This window comes from Centruroides sculpturatus, unplaced genomic scaffold (assembly GCF_000671375.1).
Source record: "Centruroides sculpturatus isolate CEXI.00-Female unplaced genomic scaffold, Cexi_2.0 scaffold1187, whole genome shotgun sequence".
Taxonomy (NCBI): Eukaryota; Metazoa; Arthropoda; class Arachnida; order Scorpiones; family Buthidae; genus Centruroides; species Centruroides sculpturatus.
The window spans coordinates 244,788-259,152 of record NW_019385441.1 but is presented as its reverse complement, the minus strand read 5'-3'; the positions used below and the strand labels follow the sequence as shown (position 1 = coordinate 259,152).

General features: G+C 29.0%; 1 protein-coding gene across 1 annotated transcript in view; it reads left to right on the top strand.

Moving 5' to 3' along the window:
• Positions 1–3,713: 3,713 nt before the first annotated feature.
• LOC111639041 (protein ced-11-like) overlaps positions 3,714–14,365 on the top strand; it is a gene marked incomplete at its 5' end in the record, with an annotated part of 100,682 nt that continues 90,030 nt past the window's right edge. Inside the window, 4 exons of the mRNA XM_023384816.1 lie at positions 3,714–3,773; positions 4,947–5,132; positions 5,498–5,677; positions 7,773–7,988. Coding sequence (XP_023240584.1) covers positions 3,714–3,773; positions 4,947–5,132; positions 5,498–5,677; positions 7,773–7,988 — 642 coding nt within the window. The remainder of the gene's footprint in view (positions 3,774–4,946; positions 5,133–5,497; positions 5,678–7,772; positions 7,989–14,365) is intronic.

Below are 14,365 nucleotides of genomic sequence, written 5' to 3'. Positions count from 1 at the left end.
TATTATTATAGTATGAAAATACTTGGAATAATTACATTTTAGGAAAACTAGTTTTGTTCTAATATAAATTAAGTTTGTAAATGTAGGTGAAATTGTTACTTAAAATTTTTTAAATTATAGAATAATGAATTTTCAATAAATTTTTAAGTTTCAAAATAGTCTTCAATGAATAAAATCAAAAATTTTTTAATAAAAATATTTTTAGATATATATCTGTTCTATCTTTATACGTTGAGACTAAAGAAAAAAGAGAGGAGAAAAAATGTTACAGTTACAATTAAGAATAAACAAGAGAACACTTATGAAGCAAGTGAAGCTAAATTAATTACAAAGTCATGAACAGAATTAAGTCAAATAGTGTATTTTCAGCTTTGTCATTATTACATGTGATATCTAAAGAATATGATGAATTAATCATGATTCTCAATGAAATTACAATGAGAATATTAATAAATATTTTTTAAAAGTAGAATTAATATATGAGTTAGTTAGAATATGGAATGCCTTATTGTTTTATTGAATTTGTATTATTAAATTAGACAGTGAAATCATAAAGTCTCTTCACAGTAGATGAGGAAATGGGAGAAGCCTTCTGGAACAAAGTAATGACATCCCAGGCAGACTGCATGTCAAAAGAGTTAAAGTAAGTTATGACGTTATCACTTGGCTGATCCTCATAGGTGTGGCCCACTATGGAGGGACTTTACAATCAGACTGTATCATTTTTAAATATATAGATTAAAAACATATAAATAAAAAGCACCAAGATCAAGAATTTTATATTTCATAGAAATATCTTAAAATTTCAAATTTGAGTTTATCATAATTTTACATATTTAGTAAAAAATAACTCAAAATATTTAAATTTAAAAACTGTTCTTATAGTTTTATGAATTAAAAATATAATACAAATGTTTTATTTCAAATTTTTTAAAATGAAAAAAACTGTAGTAATAACAAGTTAAATGTAGGGGGAAAAATATGCAAAAAACTTTTGAAATTAAAAAAAAATTTAATACTTTCAGTCAGTTAATTAGTTAGTTAGCCAAAGAAAGAAGTCAAAACCTAAAGATTATCACTTCAAATGTTTTCAATTGGGAGTCATATTAGATAATTTAAGTGGTAATCTTTAGGTTTTGACTTCTTTTTTAATGTTTTTTAAAATTACAAACTCTAATAGTTATAAACAACTTTTCAACTTTTCATTGAATAAATTATAATTTATCAATAATTTTGAAAAGATTAATCAAGAACATATATGGAAGAAAGAATAAATAGTTACCAGCATTTTAGCTTTGTGATGTATAACATAGTTAATATGTCTGTGTTAAAAGCTTTAAAAAATATTTTTAGATATATATCTGTTCTATCTTTATACGTTGAGACAAAAGAAAAAAGAGAGGAGAAAAAATGTTACAGTTACAATTAAGAATAAACAAGAGAACACTTATGAAGCAAGTGAAGCTAAATTAATTACAAAGTCATGAACAGAATTAAGTCAAATAGTGTATTTTCAGCTTTGTCATTATTACATGTGATATCTAAAGAATATGATGAATTAATCATGATTCTCAATGAAATTACAATGAGAATATTAATAAATATTTTTTAAAAGTAGAATTAATATATGAGTTAGTTAGAATATGGAATGCCTTATTGTTTTATTGAATTTGTATTATTAAATTAGACAGTGAAATCATAAAGTCTCTTCACAGTAGATGAGGAAATGGGAGAAGCCTTCTGGAACAAAGTAATGACATCCCAGGCAGACTGCATGTCAAAAGAGTTAAAGTAAGTTATGACGTTATCACTTGGCTGATCCTCATAGGTGTGGCCCACTATGGAGGGACTTTACAATCAGACTGTATCATTTTTAAATATATAGATTAAAAACATATAAATAAAAAGCACCAAGATCAAGAATTTTATATTTCATAGAAATATCTTAAAATTTCAAATTTGAGTTTATCATAATTTTACATATTTAGTAAAAAATAACTCAAAATATTTAAATTTAAAAACTGTTCTTATAGTTTTATGAATTAAAAATATAATACAAATGTTTTATTTCAAATTTTTTAAAATGAAAAAAACTGTAGTAATAACAAGTTAAATGTAGGGGGAAAAATATGCAAAAAACTTTTGAAATTAAAAAAAAATTTAATACTTTCAGTCAGTTAATTAGTTAGTTAGCCAAAGAAAGAAGTCAAAACCTAAAGATTATCACTTCAAATGTTTTCAATTGGGAGTCATATTAGATAATTTAAGTGGTAATCTTTAGGTTTTGACTTCTTTTTTAATGTTTTTTAAAATTACAAACTCTAATAGTTATAAACAACTTTTCAACTTTTCATTGAATAAATTATAATTTATCAATAATTTTGAAAAGATTAATCAAGAACATATATGGAAGAAAGAATAAATAGTTACCAGCATTTTAGCTTTGTGATGTATAACATAGTTAATATGTCTGTGTTAAAAGCTTTAAAAAATATTTTTATAATTAAAAAAATTTTTGATCAGTTATCTTTATTTGCACTTCAGCTAAAAGAATTAGCCAGTGATCTGACCATTGTAGGAGAAACATGTTTACTTCTCAGTGTCAACTTACACTATTCTCTATAATTTTTAGATTTTTCTTAGTATCTGCTTCATTCTACTTTTGACTCATTTCATCTTGATCCTATAATAAAAATGATATATGCCTATTTTAGCTAAATTTTTTCTATGTTAACATGTGAAATTCAGTCAAGACCAAATACAGTGATATTTCGTATTTTGAATGACTCTGGATGTTCCAGAGTTTGAATGGTAAATTCAAGAAAAATTTGACTCAGAATTGGAATAATGCTTCTTTGTTCAAACTGTACAAATAGTGAAAAAATGCCATCCATTGTGTGTCAAGTTGCCTCTTGTGCTTGCAGTGAATGCAACTGATTTTAAGTGCTTTTTTCACTTCATTTTTGGTGTGTTTGGTTATACATATATACAGGGTGTAACAGAAAGGTGTGAAAAAAAATTTGAGGAGTTGTAGAGGGGCTAATTTTGAGTTGGAAACTCTATGGCCATTTTTTGATTTGAAGCATTCACTTTGAGTTATAAGCGATTTTAAAAAATTGATATCACTTCCTGTTTAGCAAAACACTTCCTGTATGAAAATATTTGTTGATAAATATTAGTTTGATTTATTAATTTGCTACTTGGATTTTGAGTCTTTTTTTTTTGTAAGAGTACATGGCTTAACTTTATATATATCTGTGATAAGTTCCATGATTAAAAAAATTGCATATTTGAAAATGTTCTTAGAACATCTTTGAATATGGTATGTCTTAAACATTTAAATGTACTGCTAATTTTAAGGCTAATTTTTATATTCGAATATCTCCGAATAATATGGAACTTTTGACTTATTATGTTGAAGTCAAGAGCATTTGCATTATTTGTATTTGTTCGTCAACAGTGATTAGTTTGTATTGACCAAAGTGATTTTTTCCAATAATATCCAAATTTATGTTTTCAGAATATGCTAATATGCATTTAATGTATGGGCAAGCTTGCAGGAATGCACTTGAAGCTAGATAACTGTACCAAGAAACTTTCCTGGCAGAAGAGTGCCAAATCACCAAACTTTTACTGCTGTAGATAGACATCTGAGAGAAAAAGGGCAGTTATGCTCTAGTAAAAGTGAATGACGATCACCAAATGGCAACCAGAATAACCAAGACTTGGCTTTTCAATTGGTAGAAAATGATCCTGGCACAAGTACTGGAAAGGTTGGTGCTATTGTGAGTGTTAACCACATGACAGTTTTGTGTACTTTGCATGCACAACATTTGCATTCATGCTACCTACAGAAGATGCATATGCTGAATCTGACTGATTACTCTCAATAAGTGGAGTTTTGTCAATTGGTGTGCTCAAAATCCCACTTTTCTAAATAATGTTTTTTTCACAGATGAAGCGACTTTTTTACGAAATGGGATTTTTATTAATTCACATAATATGCATCACTGGTCAGAAGTAAATCTCCATAGTGTCACAGTGTGGTCTCATCAGCAGCAATTTTCTGTAAAAGTTAAAAAGAAATAAATAAAATAATTATTTTTAAAGTTTTTTAATTTCTTTATTTTTTTATAAGACACCTCTCTAATTATGATGCAAATATTTGTTTAAAACAATTTTTTCTACCATTTATAATTACTAAAGTTTACATATTGAATTTCTTTTCATAATGTTTTTAATTTCTGAGTAATTAGATGTTATAAAATAATCATTTAAAAATATTTGAAAAACATTTAGACTCTTACAAAAATAAATTTTATAGTAATGATTTTATGAAAGTTGTGATTAAAATACATAAAAGGTTATAATAATTTAATTATTTTAATCTTAAATAAATACATTTTAATACTATCATATTCTAAGTAATACTATGTATTACTTAGAATATGATGTTAATAATGGTGAATTTTCAAGCTTAAGGAAAAATATTTAATAATAATAAGATAATAAGTAAGACAGTAAGAGAAATCATTTATGAATGTTTATTGTTAAATTAACTGAATAAACTCTTAATTTAATAATACTAATCAATATGATATTATGCATATTAAATTTTATATTTTGAATATCAAGAAGTTGTCTGTTCAATTACTTCATAAATATATTAGAAATAGTTAATGTTTATTTAGCATTTATTTTCTGAAAAATATGACTCACTAGTAATTTTTTTCATTCCATATGATACAAGTTACTAAGTATGAAGTACTGTACCAAGTTATATTTATTATATTTTTTACTGAATGAGAACTATTATAATTGTCATCTGCTAATAGTTCACTTTTTCAATTAAAATGTTAATATTTTAAATGACTTTATAATAATAAAAAATAAAATTACTTGAAAAAATTTCAGTCATATTTACATTAATTTTATGCTATTTTTAGATTGTTTCAGAAACAGATTTACAAACTTTTGAAGGTACTTCTTCTGGTTATGATAAGCTAAATACATGTTTTCAACGTCAGAGCAGTCATGCACCTTCTGTTGCATTTGGTGAAGAAGGAATGTCAAAGTTTTCCTCTACTGTTGGAAAAATTTGCTTTTGGAAAAATTTTGCCTATGAAACTGAGGTTAAAGTTTATCTACATTTATTATTGTTTTTTTAAATGATAGTTTTCTTTTACTTATTATTAGAAATTGTTTTGCATTATTAAATTCTTTTTTTGAAATTATCAACTCTATCAAGCTAAATTTAACATAATCTCTATGGAGATTTAAGGAGTCAACCTATTTATTTCTGATTAAATGCATTGAAGTTTAAGTGTTTGATCTGACAATGAGACTAAAAGGTCACAAAAAACATTTAATCAGAAATAAATAGGTTGATTCCTGGAATTTCTACAATGATTGAATTATTAAATTTATTGACCTTATTTTCAGTTATAACTTAAGTTTTATTGTATTTAATTAATAATAATTTTACACTTTCATTTAGGGCCGTCCTTTTCTTACTACCACTCATGATGCTAATCTAGAAGAAATTGCAAATATTTTACAAAGTAAATGGAAAATAAAAAGTCCAAGAATTGTTTTAGTGGTGATTTCTAATGTAACATCTCCTCATGATTGGAAAAACAGCAGGCAGCTAGAAAATTTTCAAAAAGGATTGATTAAGGTTAGGGATTGAATAATTATTCAGAAATAAGACTTTTAAAATTAAATTGGGAAAGAATTTTTTTTAAATCCTACTTTTTAAAATTAATGTACAGTTATTTGATGATAGATTTTTATACTAATTTTTATTCATATTTATATATTTTTATTTCATTTCATTAACCATAATAAACAACTTGTTAACTCAGTTTAGCAAAAAAAGTAATTTAAATTTTTGAATATAGCAGACCCTCAATTTAATGGACTTCAGATTTGAAGAACAAAAATTTCTGTTCTAGAGGAAACTTTATAATTTTTTTTCATTTATGGATAGAATACATTGAATGATGGGTCAGTGAGTTAATGAATATAAATTACTTAATGTACAGCTTTTTGATATATCTTGTACATTGTAAGTTTGTTATTAAAATGTATGTTTTTTTAAACACATTTGATTTAATAGACTTTTGGCAATAATGGACACCACATCCCCACCAATTAGTCTGTTAAGTTCAGGTCCTACTATATATTATAAATACAGTCAAACCTCCAAGAGCCACATTAAATAGCTACCAAACAGTGGTCATCTTAAGCACTGGCTATTTTTATATTCCTGTTAGTGATTGTTGTTGAAAGGTTTGATGGTAGACATTTATTTTGAAAAATACAGTCGACCCCCCCCTATAACACGGTAGATACGTTCCACTTTATAAGAACTTCGCGTTGTAGGAATCCTTAAATACATGTGCCAATCACAGCCCAGCATGTGTGCAGTTTATGAACTACAGCTGTTTGAAAGGTTTTCTTCTATAAAATTAATTGATTCTAGACTAATTTGACTCAACATTTCCAAAACACGTATACTTTTTTGGGAATAATCTGTATAAACTATGCTATAAACAAAAAATTGTAGGATTACTTACCAAGTGTGCACTGTTTGATGATGCCATTGCTTAAGCTTGTTTTCGTCGCGGAGCAGTGCACCAAACGGCGGGTGCGTTTTCTGATAAGTTATTTTTCTGCAAAAAATTCTTTGAACTTTGGAGACATCATTAATAGAAATAATTTTTATGGCTGTTGAATAAGAAATGTTTTTTTCACAAGAAATGTATAAAATTACAGTACTGTATTAGACTTGCAGTACCTAATTTATATACTGTACAGACGATAGTAAGCTCAACTTACCCGCCTAAACTCTATGTAGCATGTAAGTAGTTCAGCTGCTCATCCACTATTGGTCCAGATTCGACCAATCCTGTTGCGACACAAGTCGGCAATGACGTTTTACCGCATTTTACGAGTCTCTTTTAGCGTCTTTATATGAATATGGTCACAATTTTTTTGCCGCGATATACGAATCCACATTATATGAACCTGCGTTATAGGGGGGTTGACTATATAATTTATAAAAAAAGAAACCGATACCATAAAATTTTTTTGTATTTTATTTTTAAAAAATGTATGTATATTTTTATTGAATTATTATTAGGAATATATAGTATTTTTATTATTGACAATATTTATAAAATTTACACTATTTGAATACTGGAACTTGTAACTAACCCTTTCAATTTAAATAAAATTTTTTTCAATTTTTGAAAAAAAAATTTTATTGTCAGTTTTACCTTTTTTTAAAGTTTATACAACATATACTACTGTGTGTTTTTTTGTGATACTTCTAAAGAAAACCTGTATTTGTGTAGCATAATGATATGGATTTCGATGTAAAACGCCCTTAAGAGAAAAAATGGAAATTGTCAAAGATATTATAAATTAGAAAACATTACAAATTTATAGTACAAGTACTGTGAAAAGGATGATGAAATATGTGGAGTATTTTAAGCACTGAAGAGGGGCTAGAAAATCAAACTTGCCCGAAATGCATATGTAAAAAATAAAGAAGTTTTATAACCTGTAAAGCTGTGAGAAAGTCTACCGAAAATTTGTTCGGATTGAAGAGACATTTACCTATTTTATAAGTAATGTTTATAAAATATTGCAAACTAATCTTTTAAAATCTTCATTACTTCTGGAATTCATACTTTACATTTGGAAATTAATTTAAAATACATTTTGTATTATATTTTTTAAAAATTTCTTCTTATTTGTCTTTGTAGGCTGCTAATGCTACAGATATGTGGATAGTAACTCAAGGAATTAATGTTGGAATTACAAAAGTAATTGGTGATGCAGTCCATTTGGAACAGTTAAGGCGACAAGGGTTAAAATGCCACAAACATCCTAATCAAAACAGTATTAAATTTATACCTTTGAATTTAATTGGTATTGTAAGAGAAGATTTTCTAATATATGGAGATTTATTTGATGGAAGAGTAAGTATACATTAAAGTACATTTAAATTAAAGAATAACTACAAATTAAGTACATATTTTTATTAAAACAGTGGAAAGAAATCTATAAATCTATCTTATTTTTAAATTAGTACTTAAAATTAAAATAATTTGCAGATATCCAAATTTAATATAACTCTTGTATTTGATACATCAGAATCTAATATATATATAGCCAATCAGAATCAGAGTTTTATATATGACATGTGATGTATATTTTGCCAATCAAACAAGTCTAACATCAACTCAAGTAAACCAAAGTGCCACCATTATTTCTTTTGCTTCAAAGACTTAATTGAAGATTTCAAATATTTACATCACATTTGGATTAAAACATTTGTCATAATCTGCATGTATTTTGATATTTATTAAATACTTTCATAATTATTTTTGTGTTTATACTTGTTCTCAGCTGATGGTGATTCCTGTTCCAGGCAAAAGTAATGGTAGCATTATCTGTTTTGTTAAAGTGTGGTTCTATTTTATTTTTTTATCATTTATTTTCCTAATTTTTAAAGTACTTTTCTAATTAAAATTTCTACATTTTATAAATTACTTTTATTGTAAATATTCATCTAACACACAGCCAATCAATACAATTAATTTAAAATAACTTTGTTTTTATTATTCCTAAATAGCTTTAAAATATTTAACTGTAATGAAATAAATACAATCCACTTTTTTGGTTGTTTTTTTTTACTCTTTACACACTATGGACACATGGAGGGCCTCAAGGCCCATCTTGGGTTTGGCCATGCCTGACATGGAGCATTCTCTCAAATTATTCTTGGGATTTTTTAATCTGCTGAGATTTGTTCCCAGATTCCAGAGCAGTATGCTGAGACCTTCAAAAATTGCTTGATCATCTCTCCATCATAAATCCATATTACAACATAAAAGGAATTTAATACAGACAATATCATATATATACAGTTGACCCCCCTCTATAACACTGTTGATAATTCCGTTTTATATGAATTCCATGTTGTATGAGTCACTTAGATTTTACAAATACGTGAGCTGTTCACAGTCCGGAACACGTACGAGGGTAGTCCCAGAAGTACCCGACCTAACAAAGAAGACACAAAAAATTTTTTGTGTCTTCATTAAATAGTCTCCTTTTAGCTTGATACACTTTTTCCAGCAATGTACAATAGCTTTGATCCCCTGTTTATAGTGAGAACTGTCGAGCTTCTCAAAATAGCCATCAACTGCAGACTACATTTCTTCATTGTTGGCAAATCTTTTATCACCAAGACATTTTTTTAAGTTTGGAAAGAGAAAATAATCCGAGGGGGCTAAATCTGGCGAATAGGGAGCGTGAGGAAGCAATTTGAACCTTAACTCATTGATTTTGGCCATCGTAATAACAGATGTGTGAATTGGTGCGTTGTCTTGATGAAACAACATTTTCTTTTTCGCCAAATGTGGCCGTTTTTTCTTGATTTCATCATTCAAGTGCTGCAATAAGTTCGCGTAATACTTGCCGTTGATTGTTTTTTTTGGGCGCATCCCAAAAAACTGACGCCATGACCTTGCCATCAGATGGAACTGTTTTCGCCTTCTTTGGAGCAGATTCTCCCCTTTCAGTCCATTGTTTCGACTGTTCTTTCGTCTAAGGTGTGAAATGATGGACCCATGTTTCATCCATGGTTATGAATCAACGCAGAAACTCTGCCTTGTTGCTGCGAAACATTGCCAAAGACTTGATTGAAACATCCTTAGGACGATGTTTTTGTCCCATTGTGAGCAAACGCGGCACCCATCTTGCGCACAGCTTTCTCATGTCCAAATTTTCAGTTAAAATGCGATGTACAGCACTTTTTGAAATGTCTACCATGTCTGCTAGCTGTCGCACTTTGAACTGACTATCATCCAATACCATTTTGTGGATTTTTTCCACCATTTCTGGCATGGTCACCTCACTTGGTCGACCACTGACATGTTTGTCTTGGCAGCTCATACGGCCTCGTTTAAACTCTACCACCCAATATTTTATTGTTGTAAACGAGGGAGCAGACTCCCCCAGAGTAGAATCTAGCTCATTTTTAATATTGGTTGGACTGAAACCTTTCAAATGAAAGTATTGTATCACATAACGATGACAAATTTTTTCCATGTTTACAAATTCACTGAGATTGTTCACTATTTATGGCTGCCAAAAAAATACTATACAATGTAACGTCTTCAAACTTCAAACTTAAGCTTTATAAGGTTGATACTTTCGAACACAGTTGTTTTTTTTTTCAAATAAGTATTGCCATCTATGTCAGGTCGGGTACTTCTGGGACCACCCTCGTATTTGCAAAATATAAGTGATTCGTACAACATGGAATTCATATAAAACAGAATTATCAATAGTGTTATAGGGGGGTCGACTGTATGTGGCATGATTATACAACAAACTTTCTAGTAATGAAATAACTTTATTATTATTGACAAGACTATGTCCTATTTATAAAATCGCAGTGCTGTCCTGGCTTACCAGCTTAGAGGTATGAAGGAGTACATGTCAGGAGTTGCAATTTGGCACAGAATATTAGGTGACCAAATCAGGTGCACATAAAAAAAAACAAGACTTGTGGGTACTCAGGAGACCAAGAACTGAGTCAAAATAAAATACAAAATGGCAACATCTTTCTACAAACAGGCACTAGTGCAAGATTTGTGAATGTGTTATTTATTGGAAAGCTGGAAATGCGACCATTGAGAAATCAAATTTTGACAAATGAATCTTTGAAAAAACCCATTTACCTGTCTCATGTTATTCCGGATATATCTCTGGTTGTGATGTGCTGATCTTGACCAGTTGCCTGAGATATCTTGTTTCAGTATCAGAACGTTTTGGCGCTAGTTGTTATAATTTTATATTAAAAGTAACTTCTAAAATATAATTTTTTTTGTTTTTACATTTATTAATATATTTATTTTGTTTGTGCAAAATAAAAAAATAATTTCAGACAATACAATAGCCACAATGATTTTTTTTAAGAACGGGAAATTTTCCTTAGTAATGGACAAAGATTCCACCCAGGGTGACATGCAACAGAGAGAAATTTCAACATTGGATTGGTTAATTTCACAGAAAATGCTTCATGGACAACCTAGTGGTCATGGCTGTGGCCAGGGCCGGCAAAGTTTGAATGATCGTACTCAAAACCAGTAATACCAAAGAAGATTGGACAATGAGAACAAGACCTGCTGTGAGCATCGAAGTGATCCTGCTCCTTACTTTAGCCAAGAAAGGTCTGTGACAATGCAACCCATTGTAACCATGGCAGCAATGAAACCCACCGTAATCTATTCAAGGACACTCGAGTACCAGTGTTGGCTTTTCCTTATTGAAGAGTGCTCATTTTTCTATTTTCCTTAGAAAACAGTGGGCAGTCAAGCCCTGAGTCTCCGAGTCCGAGTCTTGAGTCGCAAAAGCCATTTTTGGGACATAGTCTTGTCCCAAAAATGGCTTTGGCGTTTTACTTGTTTATTTTTGTGGTTAAAGATAAATTTTCGTATTCACTATGTATAGAATTTAAGTACAGTCGACCCCCTATAACACGGTAGATACATTCTGTTCTTTATGAAATTGATGTTCTAAGAGTCCTTAAATACATGAGCCAATCACAGCCCGGCACGTACGCAGTTTATGGACTATGGCTGTTTGAAAGGTTTCTTCCATAAAATTAATCGATTCTAGACTAATTTGACTCAACATTTCCAAAATACGTATAATTTTTTGGGAATAATCCATATAAACTATGCTATAAACAAAAAATTGTAGGATTACTTACCGAGTGTGCACCGTTCAATGATGCCATTGCTTAACCCGTTTAGTTCCCAGCAATTTTTGATATAATTGTAATTAAACATAAAAAATACTTAAACCTGAAAAAAAACGAAAGAAATGCGTTAATTTAGAAGAAAAAGCTTCAAATTTTATTTTTTTTTAACTCGCCTTTCTGTGAAATTTAACACCGATGAGTTATTGTTTACACAGCTGGATGACCTTGAACACAGCTGGAGTCGGATTTCCCGGGACATTCTCATAGAAGTCTCGGGAGGACAAGGGTTTAAAGTAGGGTGACATCGAAATTTGCATATATTTTCAAATATTTTTAAAAAATTAAAAATTTTATTGCGATTTCCGACCCCCCCTAATCAATTAAATTAATATAAAATAAAATATATTAATTAAAAAAATTTAAAAACTTTTGCAGGTCGTTTTTGACATCAGAAACTAGCTTTAAATAACTTTACGAAGTAAAATTAGTGCGCTACAACTTAGGAACCATGAAATAAAATTGATAAAAAACTCCCATTAAAAAACAATTAAGCCTTAATCGAGCCTTCACATAGGCTCATTAAAATCGCGATAAAATTTTTTCGCGCGGGCAAAAAATTTTGAAAAAATTTGGGGACCTAAAAAACATTCCAAAAATTCAAAAAAAAAAATTTTTTTCAAAAATGGCCTTAAGGACCACGTTTTATGTAACGCTATATAGCGTGCCCGAGTTAACTCGGGCGAAGAACTAAACGGGTTAAGCTTGTTTTCGTCATGGAGCTTGTCATCAAATGGAGCTCGCATGCTTCCTGATAAATTATTTTTTTTGCAAAAAATTCGCTGAACTTTGGAGTCATCATTAATATAAATATAATTTTTATGGACGTTAAATAATAAATGGTTTTTAGTAGGTCCACTGCTTGTTTAAACTCAATGGTTTGTACAATATCCACTATTTGCCTGGATTCGACCAATCCTGTCACGACATGAGTCGGTGATGACATTTTACCAAATTATATGAGTTTTTTTAGCATGTTTGTACGAATACTGTCGCAATTTTTTAACTGTCATATAGTAATCCGAACTATATGAACCTGTGTTATAGGAGGGTCGACTGTATTTGTATGCATATACACTTTACCAATGGCAACAAATGTGAATATCTAGCATACTAACAAACTTTACATTGTTATACTTATTACAAAATATTGAACTATTTGCAATCATTGTATAATTGTTGGAAATAAGCAAACTATGAATTTACAGGAATCAATGTTAAAGTATAAAGAAACACAAGAAGACTGACAAACTTGAAAATATAAATACTTTTTCTCTTATATTCATTTAAGCTTTCTTTGACAACAAACCAAATAAGTGAATTGAACAGAATTTAAAACAAACCAACATTAAAAATATAAGTACAGTACATATGTACTTAAGTATTAATGTGCCAACTTCATCATAGCAAGCTATACTCCTTTTTGCTCAAAATCATTATTTATTTTTAGATAGTTTACTACTTGAATGCATTCAAGATGTAGACTATCTGCTAAGTTTCCTGAACCAAGTATTGAATCTTATACCATTGGTCCAATATCATTGTTTGGTCAGCAATACTTAATGATATGTCTAATAATTTTACATTTCATGCTTTGCTTAATAATTACTTTAAAATACAATTTGTATTAATTTTTCAACAAATTATCAGACTTGCAGTAATCTCTTTCTGTTAAGTGTTTAAGTAAAGGCATTTTATCTTCTGTTTGTTACTTCTAGAGTAAAAATTCTTGTTGTTGAACAACAGGAAAGATCAAACAGGAAAGATCAAACTTAATTAAAAAATAATTGGTTAAGCTTTAATCAGATTAATTTAATTTTACACATAGATTATTTTTATGTATGTAAGTTGTAAAATTTGTTTTTATTTATAATTTTAATTCATAAATTGCTAAGGAACTTCAGTGAAACTTGATTATAAAACAATGTATTTTAATATATTAATTGGATCATTCATATAGTTTAATTTTCTTCAAAAATGGAACTATTGCACAATTAAAATCAATATTGAATTATATTTATTCAATACTAGCTTACCCGTCGCGCATTGCTGCGATCTCAGAAGAAAGGAAATTCAAGCAAACGCGTTATGATAAAATTAAATTTACATTTTATCATTTTCATTGAAACTTATTATTGGGTTGTTCGGAAAGTAAGTTCGTTTTTTTACCACTAGACGGATTAGTGGTATTTTTCCCGCCATTTTCGTTCTAAACCGTATTATCATTATATATTTTGACAGCTAGCATTTTATGGCTTATTTATAAAAAATTTTGTTTGATTTCGTGCAATTGTTTATTTTTTGTGTCCCATCAAATATGGAAGATCGAAAGCAGCAACTTCGGCATATTTTGCTTTTTTATTACCAAAAAAATAAAAATGCCGTTCAAGCAAGAAAAAAATCGTGTGACATGTATGGTGGAGATGTGTTGACAGAACGACAGTGCCAAAACTGGTTTACAAAATTTCGTTCTCGCAATTTCAGTATTGAAGATGCACCACGTTATGGATGGCCAATTGAAGC